Source organism: Trichinella spiralis (genome assembly GCF_000181795.1).
Source record: "Trichinella spiralis strain ISS 195 chromosome Unknown Scfld5, whole genome shotgun sequence".
Classification (NCBI taxonomy): domain Eukaryota; kingdom Metazoa; phylum Nematoda; class Enoplea; order Trichinellida; family Trichinellidae; genus Trichinella; species Trichinella spiralis.
Window position 1 is genome coordinate 3,629,327 of NW_003526944.1, and position 20,272 is coordinate 3,649,598.

General features: G+C 33.0%; 7 protein-coding genes across 7 annotated transcripts; 3 read left to right on the forward strand and 4 right to left on the reverse strand.

Annotated features, from left to right (window-relative positions):
• Nucleotides 1-668: 668 nt before the first annotated feature.
• Nucleotides 669-1,117, reverse strand: Tsp_08285 (hypothetical protein). Its single transcript, XM_003375239.1, has 2 exons — nucleotides 945-1,117; nucleotides 669-828 (listed from the first exon to the last, which is right to left on the reverse strand). The coding sequence occupies exons 1-2, from the start codon at nucleotides 1,115-1,117 to the stop codon at nucleotides 669-671; spliced, it is 333 nt and encodes a 110-aa protein (XP_003375287.1).
• A 585-nt stretch (nucleotides 1,118-1,702) lies between these two features.
• On the reverse strand, nucleotides 1,703-2,483 carry Tsp_08286 (hypothetical protein). The gene is made up of 4 exons (XM_003375240.1): nucleotides 2,438-2,483; nucleotides 2,167-2,225; nucleotides 1,897-1,977; nucleotides 1,703-1,876 (listed from the first exon to the last, which is right to left on the reverse strand). The coding sequence occupies exons 1-4, from the start codon at nucleotides 2,481-2,483 to the stop codon at nucleotides 1,703-1,705; spliced, it is 360 nt and encodes a 119-aa protein (XP_003375288.1).
• Nucleotides 2,484-3,590: 1,107 nt separating this feature from the next.
• Nucleotides 3,591-4,258, reverse strand: Tsp_08287 (GTP-binding protein RHO5). The gene is made up of 2 exons (XM_003375241.1): nucleotides 4,084-4,258; nucleotides 3,591-3,757 (listed from the first exon to the last, which is right to left on the reverse strand). Exons 1-2 carry the CDS (start codon nucleotides 4,256-4,258, stop codon nucleotides 3,591-3,593), a joined length of 342 nt encoding a protein of 113 aa, XP_003375289.1.
• Nucleotides 4,259-4,275: 17 nt separating this feature from the next.
• Nucleotides 4,276-5,137, forward strand: Tsp_08288 (centrosomal protein). The gene is made up of 2 exons (XM_003375242.1): nucleotides 4,276-4,368; nucleotides 4,916-5,137. The coding sequence occupies exons 1-2, from the start codon at nucleotides 4,276-4,278 to the stop codon at nucleotides 5,135-5,137; spliced, it is 315 nt and encodes a 104-aa protein (XP_003375290.1).
• A 3,632-nt stretch (nucleotides 5,138-8,769) lies between these two features.
• Tsp_08289 (glycoprotein hormone beta-5) lies at nucleotides 8,770-12,276 on the reverse strand. The gene is made up of 5 exons (XM_003375243.1): nucleotides 12,064-12,276; nucleotides 11,615-11,778; nucleotides 10,791-11,013; nucleotides 10,476-10,636; nucleotides 8,770-8,845 (listed from the first exon to the last, which is right to left on the reverse strand). Exons 1-5 carry the CDS (start codon nucleotides 12,274-12,276, stop codon nucleotides 8,770-8,772), a joined length of 837 nt encoding a protein of 278 aa, XP_003375291.1.
• A 1,208-nt stretch (nucleotides 12,277-13,484) lies between these two features.
• Nucleotides 13,485-16,257, forward strand: Tsp_08290 (decaprenyl-diphosphate synthase subunit 2). Its single transcript, XM_003375244.1, has 8 exons — nucleotides 13,485-13,622; nucleotides 14,135-14,255; nucleotides 14,310-14,422; nucleotides 14,866-15,059; nucleotides 15,171-15,305; nucleotides 15,360-15,570; nucleotides 15,980-16,033; nucleotides 16,102-16,257. The coding sequence occupies exons 1-8, from the start codon at nucleotides 13,485-13,487 to the stop codon at nucleotides 16,255-16,257; spliced, it is 1,122 nt and encodes a 373-aa protein (XP_003375292.1).
• A 1,687-nt stretch (nucleotides 16,258-17,944) lies between these two features.
• Tsp_08291 (PDZ domain protein) lies at nucleotides 17,945-18,973 on the forward strand. The gene is made up of 3 exons (XM_003375245.1): nucleotides 17,945-18,044; nucleotides 18,121-18,185; nucleotides 18,893-18,973. The coding sequence occupies exons 1-3, from the start codon at nucleotides 17,945-17,947 to the stop codon at nucleotides 18,971-18,973; spliced, it is 246 nt and encodes an 81-aa protein (XP_003375293.1).
• The last annotated feature ends 1,299 nt before the right edge of the window (nucleotides 18,974-20,272 follow it).

Sequence of the window (20,272 nt, forward strand, 5' to 3'; positions counted from 1 at the left end):
ACAAAAACACGTGGCTATTCGGGTAGCATAAGTGGCGTAGGGTATCAAAATCTTCCTGCAATTACATCACATTTGAAGAACTGTGAATGTGAATGGGTTAATACGTTGGCTTTGTTAAAACTAATTTTATATCAACAAAAATGGTTCAAGCTTATTGAAAAAATTAACAACGAAATAAAGAGTTCCGTTTGGGGTATTTTTATAATAAGTGGATTTTGCGTATTTTGTTGCTAGACGCGTCAGTTGTGCAGTTTTCGTCATTCATGCTCATCGTTTTTCATCCACACATATCTAACTGATTTCATGCATTTCAAGTAGATTGAAATGATTAAGAAAAAAATTCTCTTTTTTTTTCTCAATTAGCAATGAAAATTGAGAAAGACAAGCAGATTATGTGTGAGCTGTAAAAATCATTGTATAAAACTGGTGAAAATATTCATTCCAATGAACAAATCCATTTTGGAAAAATTATTAATCAATCAATTAGTTATTATTAAATTCGTGAGAATCGATTTCGCCAAAGGGACAGCTTATTTCAAAACTATTTGCTTGACAGAAAATATGAGATACATTGCATGAATATGAGACGTGATGTATTAAGGCAAACATAGGATGAAGAATTTCTTGATGTGAATAAAAACTTGTTGGAGGAGGATCGAAAGGTCTAGTTAGTTATAGAAAACTGTTCTGTGAGAAAGCTTGTTTGTATTGATTCGATTTTTGACGGTGTTTGCTTTCGAATCTTTCTTCCAATCTTCTGGTGATTTGCGAGTTGGCAGCACAGCTGCTAGTGCTGCTGCTGCTGCTGCTGCTGTGGCTGTTGCTGCTCTCCAAAGTGATTCGAAAGAGACCTACTAGACCACTGTTGGCTCGCTTATTATCCAGGCTCTTAAATTAGCATTTTCATTGCCCACCTTATCGATCGTTTCTACTGGACGCCTTACGGGCTATTCGAAGCTAATTGGAATCCGTATTCGGACAATGAGCCGTTAACGACCCGACGACGGAAGGAAACATCTGCCTTATTTTCTGTTTGGAGAAAAGATGCGAATGTGTTGCTGATTGAAAAATTGACAAAACTGAAAATTTTGTTTGCAACGACATCCATCGTCTTCATCATTTTTCAACAATCCAATTTGCATTATTCCCTCTAGTCGATAAAAGTCACTCTAACAACTGCGCAAAATGGAACACAAAGTATATAAGAAGATACATACGTATATAAGAATTGTCAAAAATGGAATGCAAATTGGAAAATATTTGATTATTAGAAAAACGCCATCCATGCGTTTGCAGAAATGTCATCAGTGATTCCTTTTTAAATATACATTTATATTTGCAAACTGTTTGCAAAAATAATAATGATATTTTGCAGGAAATTAATTGCACATGTCTTACTTACAATGTGGAAATTGTAAACGGAAATGAGCGATTATTTTGTCATCGCTTTTTTAGAAACATTTTCAGTGTCACAATCACCCTTTTGTGTGTGTTTTTGATGGTATTATTTGTGTTTATAAAGCAGTTCTTTGTTGTAAGAGGTGTTATTATATATGTAGCACGCGTGACGTAAGCTTTGTAAAATTGCTTACAACTAGGAATGGTGAAATGTTGTTCGCTTAAAGATAAGAGAAAAGAGGAGGGGGATTAATACGGGCTGCTGGACAGCATCGCTGACGAGCGCTTTTCAACTGTGCACACATCAACCGTTCGCTTTGTACACATTAAGCAGACAGTAAATTTCCGAACCAACGGCCCACTCGCATCTAGTGCAAATAGAAAATGACCTCCGGCGGCCGTGCACAGAGCAAGCAGCTGCTAGCTGAATGATAATACAACGACCCCATTTGCAGGTCAAGCTTGTCAAACGGGACGTCTTAATTATTAACCAATGACCGACCCAGGCGGGTCGTGGAACACCCAACGTTCAGATGCGCAACTTTTCCAGCGAACGATAACGGATGTTTCTCCTATTTCCTATTTTACGATCTAACATATGCGCATAACAAATGAATAACAACAACAACAACAACAACTTTAAAACATTCTTGTGCAATAAATGTAATGCTTGGTTGGTTTGCTTTTACCGTGGGAAAACAATATTTGATCACAATATTAGATGACCAAGTTAATAAAATAAAATAAAATAAACCGATTCTTTCTTACCTGACCCGCAGTATCGCACAGTTGTAATCGAATTGGCTGATCGTTAACCGTTACGTGTACTAAAAAATAAAAATAAAAAAATTGTAGTAAATCCATATATATATTTATATTTATATCTACATAATGCATGTATGTATTAATGGGTTCGTGTGAGATGTTGACAGAAAGGGATAGATGGATGTTGGTTGCTGAAGTCTAGCCAAATATCATCTCATTTAAAGCAATTGTAGCCTTTAAATTGTGAATCTAGTTTTTTTTCCATTCACAACACTTGACATACAATCCAATCGCGCAATCTTTGATCTTCCTGTGTCCATAAATGTAGTACACAGTAGTAAAATGAATTTCAAACAAGAAACAGTGAAGAATAGCGTAAACTGATTTGAGAAAAAAAATTAATTTCATTTCTTATAAATTCCACCCCCTCTCACCCCACTCAGTAGAAAGGTATGTGCGTTTTTTGTCAACATCTATACAATGTCAGGCATATTAGTTTGTCCACATCTTTCTACTGTCATAAGATTAGAACATTTTCTGATGCAAATAATAAATCGATGACCAGTTAATTTTGTAGGTAAATTTTAGTGATAACAGCTGTACTGGAAATTCCATTTTGTTTGAACTCCATTACACAATCGGTTTGCTATTTTAATGTCATTTTATCTGCCCTTATGCAAACACATTCCTTGATGTAATCTTCAACTGTGAGAAAAGCTTTTGGAGCGTTGTATGTCATTTTCGCGCGCAAATTAAACAATTGCCAATTGTTGAAAAGGTGCAAAAGTAACAATAAGCCGAGGTCGGCTGTGAAAACAGTTTTATCAGTCAGTCATTCAATCTGTTGACAATATCTATTACAAAAGAGCGGGAGAAGTGGTTGAGAAGAATATTTGAAGACAGGCCGTTCACAAAATGTTACAGCATTATTTTCCACTGTAGTAGAAATTTACATAGCTAGCAGTTAGAGTTTATGACGCGTAGGATGATGCTAGGCTGAAAGAGATGATTGAAAAAGAGAGAGAGAGAAATATTTATTATAAGTACAGTAGATGATGCGAGTATGATGGGTGATATTTCCGCTAAGCTCTCAGCCTTGGGCATACCCTTCCTGTTTTTAATGTCATTGTTTGTGTAAATTAGTCATCAGTGAAACTTTTTACATGCTTAATCACAAGTCATTCATTGACTGGCATCATCATCATCATCATCATTAACTTGACTGCTAGATGATAAGTAAAATGGTGGTAGCCGAAAAAAAAACAAGAAAAAATAAAACCTCCTCACGGATTTTCTAAGCGACATATTTTCAACCAATAATAAATAATATGCAATCTTGAGAATGAAATTTGCTTGGAATAAAATGTCTGGTTTGAAAAACCGGCAGATGTGTTTGTTTGAGATGAAATTGCGTCTCGCTGATTTTATCATTCAACCAATGCAAACAATGCTTGGCCGTGTGTTGGAGAGTTGTGGCAGCAGCCGTATTTCAAGAGACACGCCGCTTGCATCAGACAGTTGTGCTTTGAAAAAATTGCGTCATCCTTTTTACCAGCAATACTTGGCAGCACAGTTTTCAAGTGGTTGACACCACCTGCTCGATGGACAGACTATTTATAGTATTATTTAAATTTTCACATTTAAAAAAGAGAGCAAGAAAAATTATTAATAATAACTCTGAGGGGAATTTAATGTAAAGGGAAAAGAATCAGTACATGCTAACTTGTTGTTGTTGACCAAATTTGGTAAACAACAACAGTATCACGTGTACTGGTTTTTTTGGAAGCTATTCAAACATGCTACACACAACAACAACAACTACCACCACTGTTACACTGCTGGAAAGCAATTTGTGGAATTCTTTTTTTTAACTTTTACTTTCTTCGACAATTGATTGTTTCAAAGAAAAAATCCACTTACCAGAGTAGTTGTCAAAAGCGGTTGGCACGTATTCTTGTGGATAACCGTTGGTTGTGTAGCTGACAATGAGGCTTGTTTTACCCACGGCACCGTCGCCCACGAGAACGCATTTGATTGGCGGTACCGATGGATCATCCGTATGAAATGACGAAGCCAGTGGTCCTTTGCCGTTCATTCTTGTCAATAATCACAATGGTGGCTTTTCAACGGGAGGAAAAGCCAAAAACAACAAGCTGTTTGGTGATGATGCTTATGGTTGGTTGTAATGGTCGTGGTGAGGAGAAGGTGAAGGTGGATGTGGAGGAAAAAATTGGCAGAAACAGCAGCAAACAAGAAAGAAGTAAACAGCAAACAGCGGCAGCAGCAACAACAACAACAACCACGACGACGGCAGCGGCAACAAGCAGCAGCAGCGGGAACAGCAGTAGTTGCAGTAACAAGCAGTGGCGGCAGCAGTGTTGTTTTATCCAGGCAAATTAAACCTGGCAAATTGTTAATTTGAAACAAAAAATTAACAAAAGTGAATTTTCAAAATGTGACAAAGCAATAGCTAAATTCAGCTAGTTGGTCTAGCTGTGTGATAGAATGGAAAAAATATTATTAATAAATAAAATGACAGACAGAAGCAAAATCGACAGCAAGGCGGCGGCGACCTGCTTGTGTCACATACACACACAATGACTGACTCGATGGCCTGCTAATTCGGCGGCTGACGTGTTGAAAAAGTTACGCTTGGCCACTTCAGAGCGGCGGTTCCAACAGACCAATCGGCTTACGCGTAGGCGAGTCGCCTGGCGCCCCCTGCAGGGCTCCGCTGTGGCTTTGTGTTCAGTGGTTCGGTTGGGAAATTTGCTTGCCGGTCCAGGGCCAGTGTTCTACTAATCCACTGGTCACGTCTCGACTGTGCTTGTTGTCCGAGTTTGGAAAAAAAAGCGACTCGTGTCCACTTTTGTCCACTGCTTGTGCCGGACGCGTCCGTGGCGCCGAACCGGCGCCGCTCTTCTTATCGGTCGGTCAACATACCCCAGCAATAAGCCACAGTGGATCATCGTGAATCTGTTTTCATTGGCTTTGGCTTTTTTGCCCTTTCTCAGCACGACTGTCGGTCATCGGTCATTGTTGAACAATGGCCCCCAATTCTCACATTGCCCGTAAACACGCGCGGCTTTTGTGAAGATAATCTTCAAGCTTACCTTTTTGATACAAGCTCGATATGGATCATCATCACATAACCGAATTAATCGCCGGGAATATTTTTGATTGAATTTTATTACAAATTACTACTAGACCAAGTATTATTTATTGTCAATGATCATACCAATGACATTGTGACATTTGTTTCCGGACAATTAATTATAATTAATTATAATATTTGTTTAATTACAATTAACTGAATCGGTTTTACTTTGTTTTCACGTGAATTATTAATATGAATATTGATAAATGATACTGAAAGTTCTTAAATATTCCATATTATGCGTGATGATACTTGTCACGGGGTGGAGTGTTACGTTCAAAAAAATAAAAATTGTAATTTTCACTTTCTATCTAGCATCGCTACGCACGTATGTTTATTTTTCGCTGTGTTTCTGATATTTCGCTGAATATGTTAGCTTGTCAGTCAATGTTGTGAGCATTTATGGAATGAGCAGTACTTTTTGTACCAAGTGAATGGAAAAGTAGTTTTTACAATTGTGATCTTGTTGATTTTTTTTTCAAGGAAAGAATTTATTTATATTATAAAATATTTAAATATGGAAAAAAATAGATTGTTGGTAATTTTACAGTTTTTGTTTGAAAATCATGGTGTGAAAAAACTAAGCATGATAATATGTTACTCTGACGTTTGTCAGAAAGTCGAAGTTGATGAGGGGTGGACAAGAGGTTAGTGGGAGGCAAGCATGGAGAAAGGTAACAGTGACTATAAATATTTAAATTATATATCCAAGATGTAATAACGTATGTTTGTTTGTAATATCTTAACTTCAATATTGTAAAGGTTGTAGTGATACAGTTCGAAATTAATATAATTAGCAATATGAAACACAGAATTGAAAATATTGTTATTTTTAAGGGGTTTATGCTTTCAATTTCGCAGCTCTATTTGCGTTAGAATTTAAGCATGAATATTTCATCGACGATTGTATTGACTTGATTTTTCGATTGACGAAATAAAAATAAAACGATCCTAACTTTTTGCCAATTTCTACATATCAGTGATCAATTCCAATGTTCACAGCATGTGCGTGTTGCAAGTTGGGAATTTTAGATTTTCACGAAAATCGATTGGCACTTCAGACGGCTTTTACCGTCTGTAAACAAAAATATATTTAAATAAAGTTTGACAGAATAAACAATTCACATTGGATGTGTTGATTTATTTATTTATTTACTGTTACTGTTTTTTCTTTAATTTAAAATTCATTTCAAAGCGCATCATCCTGCGTGAGATGACGTGAAATGTTGTCTGAGGACGCGATTGAAATTTCAAATTTCCCAGATTAACCACCTGACAGATCCATGCACGCCAGCAAGCATGGAACAAGCTTCTTGTAAAATGATGCGCAATTGTCGGCGGTGGATTTGAATTTCAATAGGTTCAGTCTTTGATGACTTGATGAAATTTCAGCTTGTCATTTTGATCAATAACGAGACAAGGAAAAGCTGAACAAAAAAAATAAAAGAAAAAGTAATTAGCAAACTCTCGTAGCAGTTTCCTTATTATATATGTGTAATTTGTGGGATATAAAAAGCAGAAATGTTTTTAACGATGAAATTATTTACTCTTTTTTTTCATTATGATTTTAGTTGCAAAGTTTTGATTTGATTTATTGATACTTGGGTCCAATGAATTTTTCCAACAATACATTATGATATGTTGAAATAAAAAAATTTTTTTCTAGAGGGGTAGCTGCATGAGGGGTGAAAAGGAGAGGAGTGCCAGGCGGCATACATATAGCAGCTGTAGAAATTGATTATTTGCTTTATATATATATATTTATTTATATTTATCTGACAATATCATTCTCTTCATAGCAGTAGGAAATGTTGAGAAAACAGAAATTCAATTGTTCCATTTCAAGTATTTCAAGGGATATATTTTGAGTAATTGAAAAATTTGTATTTTTGAACAGGCAAATTGTACTGAACACGCTTTGAACAATTTGCGTCACTTTTGTGTGTTTTGTTCCAAGAAATATATAGGGCAGGGAAGAATGAAATTTAAATGAAATGGTTGTTCAACGTTCAAACTTGGTCAACAGCGAGGAAATCATTTCCATTGTTCTATTTGTGAAGAATGTCGAACCTTTTTCTATTCATGCAAATTGTCCATCCCCTTGTATTATTCGAAATAATTCACCAACGTCTGCCGGTTCACCAGGTTTTGCCACTCGACTTTCAAACACGTTGATAATGGTTTTTTCTTTTTGTTTTTATGCTATTTTATTCTTATGATTTTTTTTAAATGAACTTTTAAGTCTTTAAAATACATTGTATTGTTGTGTTCTTATTTTTTCTTAAAAAAGTTTTCAGTTCGCATATTATCTTGATGTAAAAGTGCTAAATTGGGAAGGCTTAATTGAAAACTTGTACATCAAAATGTTTTCTTTATCTGAACAATATTAGTCATTTGAATTTTTATTTTTATTTTGGAAAATTTCATAAAAGCATGTGTAGAAAATGGTGGAATTTTTTTTATTCACTTCCCAAATCAATCAACAGGGGTTTTAGGTTTTTAAAGTTTGGTTAAATTGTAAAACAAAAAAAAATATATGTATGCAAAGTAAGTTTTTGAGGAAAAGTTTCACTGAAAGAAAAGTTGATCTCATTTGCGATTGAAACTCTCTCGAAACAGGTGACTAATTGCTCATTTATTGCTAACATTATTCATGCTCAGTTTTAAGTTTGATTTTTTCTTTCCTCACTCATAATTGTTATCTAGCTTCACAAGTTGTCATCATTCAAGCACGTCAGTTGTTCAAAAAATTTTGCTTTTTTTATTTTTTAAATGTTTCCAATATACAAATTTATTTATTCATTTATATTCACCGGTTGATATATATATATATATATATATGTATAATATAAGTGAAGTGCGTTTATTGATGTTCCTGCACAAGTCAATTGGCAAACTGGGACCGTCAGTCGAAGAAGATGGATTGCCAGGCATCTTATGCTATATGAGGTGTATCTTTGTGATAGGAGAATATGGAAATTTATGAAATTGCAGCAGTTGACTGACTGACAGTCAGCAAATTGAGCATATTAAATGCAGCTGAATTAAGGTGTGCTTGCGACATTCAAATTCAAATACATATATACTCTGCATTTTTGGAAAATTTCTTTTTATGATCGATTTTTGATATTCATTATTAAATTAATATTTCATTTGAATTTTAATCCAATTTGTACAGATGCATTGCTTGATTGATGATATAATCAGGAATATTTTGCTTCTTTTTTTTCATAATGAAGCGATAATAAATTGACACCACAGATTATTCTGCTGATGCTTTGTCAGGTTTTTCTTTTACAATTGCAATGAGTTGAAATTTATCTAAAAGTATATCTTTTCACACTGACTAAACTGATAATGCTTGGGAAAAAAAAGATTTTGTTATTCTCTTGACGGAAGAAATAGAGAAAGAATTTCTAATTTATTCTACATTTATTTAATTAATCATTTTAAAAGTGAACAACTATATATGGAATTTTAAATTTGCCGTCCCGTCGTTTAAATATCACACATATTATATTGTTGCTGAAATTATTTTATATTTTACAGAGAGAAAATGAGAGTAGTTTTATTGATTAAATTTAAAAAAAATTGGATAATTTTTTTCACTGGTCATCAGATGATTAGAATATTTTACTTGTGAAATGCTACAAACAAACAGATGACAATAGCATGTTTGTGTTTGGTATAAGTTGATTTTTAAGAAAATTAAATTGAATAATGAAAGTAGATTTCATTTGTAAAATGAAAAAATTCGGCAAGTAAGAAAATTTTTTACATTTCCGATTGTTAACATTTCTGTTTAGTAATGATTTATGTATAGCGTTTGAATCGTATATTGTACAAAAGAAGGCATTTGTTATTCAAATGGGATTAGCAGTGTAAAATGGTAAATCAGTATATTTATTTGTCACTTTGATACTGTTAGATCTTTGAAGTTTTCAATTTGTACCGTATTGAGTTATAATTTTTTTTGTTTTCAATTATGATTATGATTATGATTATTATTTGTTGAAAATAATTCACTGATTGAGCATTGAATTGAGCCAAGCAAAATGAGACATGTTAAATAAAATATAGGTTGAAATGTATTCCCTGTAGAAGAGAACATTAAATGCATATCAGAGAAAGATTGACGTTGCCAAAGAATCCGTTTTTCCGTTGTGCCGTTCTGTTTCATTTTATGGCTTAATTTTGGACAGCTGTCATCTTGTAAACTATAAACTATGCTCTAATGTTTGATGTGATGATGTTTGGAGTATAATTTAAAGTTATTGACTTTCTCATCGACAGATTTCATCTATTTTATCAAACATGATATATACTCGGATGAAAATTCGAGTGGGATTTTTTGTTTTCTTCCAGTAGATGATGTAAGATTAAATTTTAACATAATCAAATGAAGCGTCGCTTATTGGTCAAAGCATTATTCTATTGATTTCATTGACCAGAATAGTTGAAAAATGAAAACGACACTAATTCGGCAATGCTTGAACTTTCTTCGGTCACACGGGTTTAAGGTGAAGTTTGAAAATATAAAATTTCTCATCCGAGTCGGTCCCGTTATTTGGAACATATAAAATTGCTAGCAGTTTATTTGAAAAATTTCAATCTCATAATAAATATTAAATTTACATTAAAATAAAAATATTCTGTGTAAATATCAAAGAAAATATTGAATATCCTTTTTTTGCAAGGCGGAACTGTTCAGTTTGATGGAAAATCTTGTTTCATTGCTATGTGAAAATGTTGTTGCAGGACATGTTCGGTCGTTTGCATCTAAAATAGCATAAAAGCGATAACTCGACGACAATGGAACATAATCGGAAATTTAAGAAATTTAAATTTAAATGAATTAATGATATTTTTAAAAAAAGTTTTTTTTTCGAACGCTCCTCGAAAAACGTTTCTTACGAAATGGTTCTTCAAAAAATGTTCTCTTGTTATGGTATTTATTTTAAAAAGACAACTTTAATGTTATTATTTATTAAAAAAAGATTATTTAATTAGAATCAATGAAAATTCGGAAATAATTTAATATTCAGATGCTTGAATCAATCATTTATTAATTTGAAAATTAAAATTGAATAAGATAATTAATTGATTAGTTTCTGAACTTGTAAGTCGTGAAGTGAAATTATAGCTGAGCGCTTACCGTCTGCATTTGCAGTTTTCCGCTTCCAAATAATGGTAATATTTTGTCATTGGTTCCACATCGTCATCACAATTTGTCAGCTCTGCTGTTTGTCGTTTTTTCTTGACATAAGTGCACACTACATTTTTCCATGTTGAATATGGAAATTCATGCGTTCCAATCTGCAGAAACATGTATAAAATTTAAGCATTTAAAATAAACACATAAATTCTTCAACAAATTCTATCGTTTTAATTATTTTCTTTTAATTTTTACGTTCACCATAGTTAATTCGATGAAATATTTATTGCTTAAAAATTATTAGCAGCATATCACCTCTGACGTGTCACATGTACCGTAACAGGCGTAGGTGCTGACCATTCCACGGCATTGCTTTCCATTTGAATCTTGCTTCACTGCGGTGAAATTATACTGTCGTACTTGACAACGTGGAGGCTTATCACCGTGAATGGTGGTCTTGATTACAATTAGCAGTGTCAGAATTGTGTAGCTTGAGAATAGTATCATTGTCAAAGCAAGCAGGCGAAACGTTTTCTGCCTGGAGGGATTATTATTGCAGTACGCGTACTTGCTTATTATTTAGTCGAGCTATATGATCACACTTCTTGCTATTACGAATGTAGCATTTCATCTCTTCGTGTGAAATTATTAATTATTTAAAAACATAAGAATGTTTTTACTTTGAAAATTAATTTTTTATACTTCCACATTTCAGATTATATAAATAAGCATTTATTTATTTATTTATTTATATTCGTGTGTTTGCAAATAGGAAGTGGAAATATCACATGGTAACTAGATGTATGTGTTGTGTGTGGGTGTGGGTGTGGTTGGCGTGATTTACTGTTAAATTGCTTGCTTTTTGAAGTGGATTGCCAAAGTGTAACTTTGTAAATTATAATTCATTAATAATTATATTATTCAACGATTTGCTTGTGTATTGAACGGCGTAGTATTTGCTGTCAAATGACGACGCCCGAAGATTTGAAGTGAAGATTGCGTGTAAACTTCAGCATGCAATCGTCGTCGAATGACATACAGCTGAAAAAATATTCAATAAAGAAAATCAATTGCAGGTGCAAATAGATGGGGGGGGGTGATGGATGTTTGAATTGTTTGATGGAAAATTCCACTTTTACCTTTTGCAAGAACAGCTAATTGCTTCGTCATAATGGTAAAGCTGCACTCCGGGGTCGATATCAGCATCACAATTGCTCAGCAAAGTGACACGTCGCTCAAATTGTTCGTAATCACATTTGGAATATTTGAAAACAACCGACTCTGGAATTCTGTAATCTGAACTCTAAGGAAGTTAAGCTTTTTTTCAATTTGAAAGTTTAGTCAATTTTTCTAATCATCAGATGTATTAAATTTCAAAATTCGTTTAAACAAAGCAGAAAATTGTTCACTCTAACAATGATATGTAAATTAGATATCACTTTTGTTGGAATTGGATTTTTTTTCAGATCAGATCTGATCTGATCAAGTGATGATGAAGATTTTAAAACATTTAACTTTGTCCATGTTTGCTTGAATTCAGCTGGGAATAAAATACAATATCAGAGGGGTTTTAATTACAGAAATTTACCTCGTATGATTCGCAGAGACCACGGCAAGCAACCGTGGCAATTTGCTGGTGACAACTTCTGCCTTGGTTATCGATAACCGACGCGTTGAAGATGTATGCCACAGGGGCACATGGGATAACGTTCAACTGACGCTTGACTGTGATTTGGTGGCAACGGAGCAAGGGTAAAAATATGACGAAGTGCCAGTCGAAAAATTGATTTGCATGAACCATTGTTCTGGTACACTTCACTTTTTAGCTGTGCTGCATATTCAATTCACCACGACGGACCATTCCATTCATTAGCTAGCTAGTCACCGCTCATAGTTGATTTGTTAATAATATATGCTCAGATATGTTTTGCTTCTAAATTAAATATTTGTCCATCGACATGGCAGATAAACTTTTCCACAGAGTATTTATTTAATGTACGTTTTATTGCGTAAAAAGTTTTGATAACGTGCATGTGATTTGCAGAAAATTTTCAACTGTTGCATAGCATTTGATTTCTTTTCTGCAACGATATGTTCTTCTTCTTGTTGCTGTTATTGTGATTTTTCAATTTTGATCATTTAAGTGGAACTTTTCTTATAAATCAATCTTCTTTATTCAACTTAATGAAATGTGACAAACAATTATTATCGCGATGATAAGTGAAAAATTACAAACTGTGAATTTGCGCATCATTTACACTGGAGCAACAGTTTGAACACTTTATGGAATGAAAACATTATTACTATTGTGTAATAAATAAGTACTGTAATTAAAATTTCCAAAGACAACTTATTAATATTGTAAATGATGTTTTTTTCTCATGATTTATGAATCTTTTTTCTTCTTCATCGAATGCATTCATTTTTCATTGTCGGTTGAATTTTTCCCTAATTACGTATAGACAGCATGCGAATATTCGTTTCACTAGATGTGATGAATTCAATTTGCATAGGCATCTATTTTAATTTTTGATCACGTACCACTTTTAACCGTTTTTCAAAAAAGTGTAAAGCATAATTTATGGAAAAAATAGGTTACTTGGTGTTCTTTTTAATGAAAAATTTATCTATTTTTGCAATTTCTGTTATTACATCACCTCTTCTTCAAAAAAAGAAATTCAAGATTCACTCATTTCTGCTCTATTGGAATACTGTTTTAATTGAAAAATAATTACTTTTTTGTTGATTTTTTCATGTTTGTAAATAAATGTATTCAAATTTATTACTGATTATTATTTTTGGTTTCTTTTTCAGCGTATTAAGTTGGAGTGAATTTCAGAATTATTAATATGATAAAGTGTGCTACTGTGTTTCTGTATTTACGCTATTTACGCGTATTTACGCTGTATTTGTGTAGCCATTTACGCTTTTTTAAATTTCTGTAAATAAATCCTGAGCATCATTATTTCTACTTTACTTGTCAAAAGCTTGAAAAGCATCTTGCGCATCATGCCGTTTATGAATATATCGGATTTTTCTAAACGTGAGTTGTGCTTTATGGTTTGTTCAAGTATTATACCGGCTTCGGCAAGCTGGTATTATTGGAAATGTGTTTCACATCAACAGAATATTATTGACTTTTGGAATGTAAGTAGAAATGCTTTTTTATTCTAAGAAGTTGACACAAAGGCTGTTTATTTGAATTATACAGTTTAACATAATGGTATGCATATTTTTTTTATTTTTACATTAATGAAAACTAATGCATGAAATGATGTTGGACTGGATTTTTTAAATGTTTGTTGTTCTCTTATATATCCTTTATGTTTCATTTTTCAAGTATTCGTTGAAAATTCATGTTAGTTAGGCTATTTTGAGATGTAAAATATTTTGCACCAACGATGGTGACAATGGTAGTGGACTTTAAATGAGTTTATGTTGGAAAGAATTTGATAAAACGAATTGTTTTGTTGTTGAAGTTTATTGGAAATGTTTTGCTCTTATCAACTGTTGTTCTCTGGTAAACGTTTAGTTTTCAGTTTATGAGAATGCATATTCTATTTACAGTTGGTGTATTATTTTCATTTCCGTATCGTATAATAATTTGTGTTGATTTTATTTAATAATGATTTCAGTAAATATTTTCTGTAATATTGTAGAATTTGGAAAAACCCAAATGGGATAGTCTATTGTCGAATACAACAACAGCTCAAATAATTGACATCGTTGTTGGCATGCCACTTCCCGCATCGCATTATATGTTGTATAAATTTAGCGACGGTAATTTTTTTATAATTTTTTCTTTGAATTTCTGATTTTCATTCTTTTTTTCAGGATTTAAAACACCAATATCCAAATGTGCACTGGCATCAATGTTGATTTTTTACGCTACTTACGCCGCTTCAGCTCTTACAGTATGTTTTCAGAGACCTTATGTGTTAAATTTAGTAAGTTTTGTTTGTCACTTTCACAAACTTTTGTGTTCAATTGCAAACGGTTGTATCGTTTTAGTATAGGAAAATTGAAGCCATGCTTTGCTCGAGTGCGTCAACTGTAGCATGTTTTACGTTCCAAGTAAGCAAGTTGGCCGGACTGCTGATTTTGCCTTCGCTGTTCTGGTATACGTATAATGCGATATTCTTTTTGCAAACTCTGAAATTGAACAACTGATATATGTTTGTTGCCGATGTTCTAGTCACTTGAAAATATTGTTCATCATTTTTTAGCATAATTTGTTGTACTTGCTATATGTGTAGAGTAGTATAGTTTTTGTCTTGATTAAAATGTTTCTATTATTTGTACTGTGCTTTTTATTGGCGTGATTTCACTATTCTTTTTTGCTTTTCTTCCATATTCATTCACGTGAACTATTTTTTAATATTTTACAAAGCATCGTACAGATATGTGGTTTTCGCTGTTGTTGCGAACAAATTGGAAAAATCTTCTGTCAGAAGCAGAAAAATTGATAACCCATTCAGGATCATATTCAAGTTTACAATATTTGCTGAACAACGACGTCGCCAGTGTTACCCTCGGCGTGCGGAAATTGCTCGGCTCAAAGCATAAGCTGTTGAAAACGCTCAAGTGAGTAATATAATATATGAGTGAAAAATGTATAATTGTATAATAATTTGTTTTGTTTTTAATTAAATAAAAAAAGTGAAAAAAATGAAATTTGATACGGCTTTTGTGAAGGTATTTTCTCTACGACGGACACGAAGTGTTGAGAACACTGAGTGCGACAGTACTTCTCATATCGGACACGGTGAACAGTACGGTCGATTTGGCCGATTTGGACGATGGTCATTGCAAGGGTCCACTGTTGAACAGGTAGTTTATTTTTTAATTAATATCACGATGATTAATTGAATGTTTTCCGTTCAGTCAGTGTAGTCTTGCGGAAATTTGTGAAATCATCTACGCGGCCAACTTCATTCACAGATCAATTGTGAATCGTATTATTACCACCAAGCAAGAGCAAGAACATGGAGACAGCCGCCAGCTTTTGGCTCTTGGCAACAGAATGGCCGTGCTTGGTGGTGATTATTTGCTCGCCAACGCCAGTTTAGCTTTGGCCAACATTGGAAATGCCAAAGTGATCGAGTATGTATCCAAGGCAATTTTGGACATGTCACTGGCAGAAATTCCCAACGACGACGACGATACAGGCGGCGACATTGCCGAAACATTTCACTTTGTCGATCCCCAACTTTGGGAACAGAAAGCTTACCTGAGTTATTATTTGCGTGGATTGTTTTTTCCTTTTTTTTAAAAATAAATTCTGTTTACTGATTTTATATTATGCATTTTCTTTTTTTTGAGGTATCGCTAGTTTGTTGGCTCACTGTTGTTATTCAGCTGCTGAATTGGTAGATGCTGATGAAAATTTAAAATCCCTCTCGTTCCAGTTTGCAAAATACACAGCTCTGGCACTGACTGTATTGAAATTTGAATTTTCAATTTGATCGATCGATTTTATTGTTGTTTTTTTAAATGTATTTCAGCTCAAGCTGAGCATTGCCAGTGGTCCATTTCAAGCTGTCGATTCAAATTCCATAGTAATTAATACTATTTTTAATGGTAAAACAATTATAATTCACCGATGATTGGTTTGTTTCACTTTCAGCCACTATTTCCGACATTAGTTGCCAGCGGTGCTGTAATGGATGATCTGATGCGCAGGTATAAAACCACCGCCTTGGCAGCTTTAAATCAACTTCCACAGTGTCACTCTTCCAGAAGTCTGGGAACGTTTGTCAGCAGTGTCAGTTTAGCTGTTTGAAAGGTGATGCAAAAAAATGCACTGTTCATCTATATAGTTTGACTTGATTTTTTCCTTTCCGTTTTTCAATAAACTTGAATGCCTGAATGATCAGAGATTCGGCATATTTTGCATGCTGAAATGATTCATCCCAGATCATTGCTGACCGATGTTGTTGTTGTTTCAGATTTCCAAATACAATTCGAATTGTAATGTCATTTTTTAGAGATATTTTTTTGTTTTATTCTCCACTACTCATTGCACTGATTGCTAAAATATTTTCTACAGTGGTCTTTGTCAAAACTTTTTAAAACGGCTATTATTATTATTATTAAATTATTAATCTATTCTTTTCAACTTCTAACAAGCTTTCTCGAGTGTGGGAGAGAGAGAGAGAATGAAGAAGCCTTTTATCAAAAACATAATTGAAATATAAATTTTGAAATAGTCGGTCTGTATTGAAAAATAATATGTCTGAGAAATATTTGAACAGAAATTAAAAAAAATAATTCTTTTTGTTATCGATAAAAAAACTTTTGTTCTTTACTCTGCAAATGAATCGATAGCGAATAAACGAAAGCCATATCCTACAGGCTCGAGTTGAAACATCATTTCTTAGATGATTTTTTTTTCCACGGCAAATTTTAAGTCGATAATTGAAGCTATTTTGATGTGCGAAATAAATTTGCAACTGAAAATGTGAAATGTAAGTTCAAAATAAGTTCACTTTTTCTGAACAGAAGGCCTATCTATATCTTGTATCACCGGATAAATTGTTCCTGCCTATTCTTGCTTACACGCATACAGTCTTGCTAACAACCATTGAAACTAAAGCCACTTAAGCATACGTACGTATAGCAGTGGAATAAAATTTGCATACATTATCGGGTAAAAAGGGGTTCCGAACCAAAGGCACTGCGATGCAGTACTTAAGCAAACAATAAAGCAAATATTAACAAAGGCACAACTAAGATCAAAGGCATTAATTAGTTAGTCAGTCGTAGATGTTAATTGTAAGTTTATTCAACTCACAAAAATATCAGGAAATGATTAATTAAACTTTTTATTTATAATTTTTCAACAGAAAAATTTTAGCATTCAATTTTCGGAAAACATTTATTAAATTCATACCAATGCTACTTGCGCGTCATTAAAAGCTACAGTTTTGATTTGCTTTCAAGCTAGTCCTTTTAATAATAATAATAATAATAATAAGGAAGTAGGAAAATAACACTACAAAATAATAAACATATTTTTAAATTATTTAAAGCGTTTTATTTGATTATATTACAAAAACATATTTTATGTCATTTCTTGTCGACATTTGCCTAACCTGCAGTTCAGATTATGTTCAATTTTAAATAATTCAAACAGTTTAAAATAAGAGAAGGTGTGATGAAAAGGAATTTTTCTCAAATCAGTGCGTCATTGCACAGGATTTATTTAAATTTTTTTAGAACTGCACTGCGAATTAAGAGTCGAACAATAATAGACGTGCATTTGGAAAACGGTCCAGAATAATAAATAATTAAAGTCGTGGCTTGTTCCTAGCTATTCATTAGACTTTGAAAAGGCATTACTCTGTCAAAGTTCTTCGTTCTATTAAAGGTAATATGATGTGCTATTTGCGTAATTCACTTGCTCTTAATCATGCAACATTTCAGAATGTTCTCTTCATGGTCAGTTAGCTATTCAGTAGATCCGTGTGATGATCATCAGACAAGCAACGCGTTCAATTCTACTCTTTAATATCATCGATCATTTTAAAGTAGGATTTGTTTTTATAACTGAGCTAAGGTTCTGTGCAGGTATAGTATGTTTGCAGGACTTGAGCAATATGTCTGTTGAAAACTAACACATTTATTTCAATTAATTAACTTTCAGATCAGCTCAGTCGATGCTTCGATAGGAAATTGAATATCATATTAATACATATTTCATTTTGGTTGGTGAGAAATTTGCTCTTTAAATTGCAATTTAGCAATATTGGGATCTGTAAAAGTATTGTAAACAGCAACATTGTTTCAACTTTGTAATCAAAACGAATCGTTTTGAATATATGGTATTTCTGAACCGTTGTTAGTTATTATTGAATGAAATTGCTTAAATAAAAATTTTCAAAATTATCAGAATTGCTTTAATGCATAAACAAAAGCAGCACCAATTTTACTGGAATTAGAAGTTTTTTTTGGTGAGAAAATTTCTGTTTGAAAATTAATAAAATTGTTTGCCATGCACGCTTATCAAACTGTTTCAAACAGTTCCATCTCTATTATCTGAGTTCAAATAGCTTCTTTGTCATCCACGTGAATAATATGTGAACAAATGCGCCATCAGAAAGAGATGCTGCCGACAAAAATGTGGCTAATTTATTTGCATGATTGCGGGACATTCGAATTATTACGTTATGAATGTTTTGTTTTCCAGAAAAATAACAAAATAACTTGGCAAGTAATTGTCGCGCATATTATCTATATCATCATCAGTTGTTGAAACTTATGTAAAGGTATTTTTAAACGTGTCTGAACGACTCAGCAGTAGCGACAACAGGTGGATACTCTATTTTTGAATGTATTTCATATAGATCACTTTTGGGGGAAAATCTTTTTATTATATGTTTGCTAATTTTCAATAAAATAACCTTGCAATATTTCAGATCAATAGCATATTCAGCGTTCAGCTGCCACATGTGCTATTCAACAAAAGGAAGCAATTCAGCTTAAAACAAAATCACTAACAATTTCATAAACAATTATACATAAACACTTATTTAAATCCTAATAACACGAAAGAAATGGAAAGGTATTTAGATTAATGTAGGTTAAGAAGTTTCTAATAAGCATTCATGACTCAAAAGGGAATTGTTCTCCATTCTGCATATAATACTTTATTAAATTTCAAAGAAATCTTAATAACATTTAGCAAAGTTTACCATAATGTCTCTATGCCATTACGATCTGACAAAACTTATCAAAAATGAATTTACATCACCAAAGGCAAGATTATGCTATTGTACTTTGAATATTATGACTACTTCCTTGAGCTTGACCTACTTTTCAAAATGTAATCTTCATAGTTATTCATAGTCTTCATTGTAATATGTGTAATGAACATCATTCAAGAACATTCAAGAAATGAAGTCTCCTCTTCAATATCATCAATAGTTGAAAGGTAAGTCATTTTTACAACTGCACTAACGTTCTTTGTAGATATCACTACAGACAATATGTTAGTTGCAAATTAATGGATTTCAGTTTCGGTGACTAACCTACAGATCAGCTTCACCGTCTGGATGGAGAATATCTTTTATATAATCAACTATCCAAACTAATGAAAATCTCGTTGCGCTACGTAGCAACTTAGTTAAAATCTCATTTTAGAAAATAGGATTTATGTAAGAAATATTACGTTGCAATAAATGTTTAATTAAAAATATCGTAAATTTCATTGCAGACTAATTCTAAACCTTTATCATTGAATGCAGTAGGTCAAATAAAACGTTTGGAGTTCATGCAGCCTGTATTATATAAATAGAAATCAAGTAAAAAATCCATGTTTTTCTGTTACTACAAATAGTGTCCTTATTGCGTAAACCATTGACAATGTTGAAGTACAATTTAATTAAAGACCCTTCTATGCGACACTATCAAACATTTTATTTTTTTTGTCATTACAATTAGCATCCAAATTCGGTAGCTCGATGAGAGCGAAACCTCGAACCCGAATTGTATGAAAATATGGTAATAAATTTTGCATTTCCATTGATTCTTTTATATAAGTTGCTTCAAAGATTTTCGTATAGAATTTTCGTATTCGAGAAATCAAAATTTCATGAACTAAATACGCTTTGCTGTTTTGGGGACCGAAAAGCGTTGTTTCGCAGTATTTGAATTTTGCTTGCAACATCGATCCATATGGAGAGATTAAATTGTTTTGATAAGTTACATGGAAAACAACCGCGATTTTGTGGGATAAATGACTTTTAGAGTTGGCAAATTGATATGCTAATATACTGGGAATTCGCCGATGCAAAAGG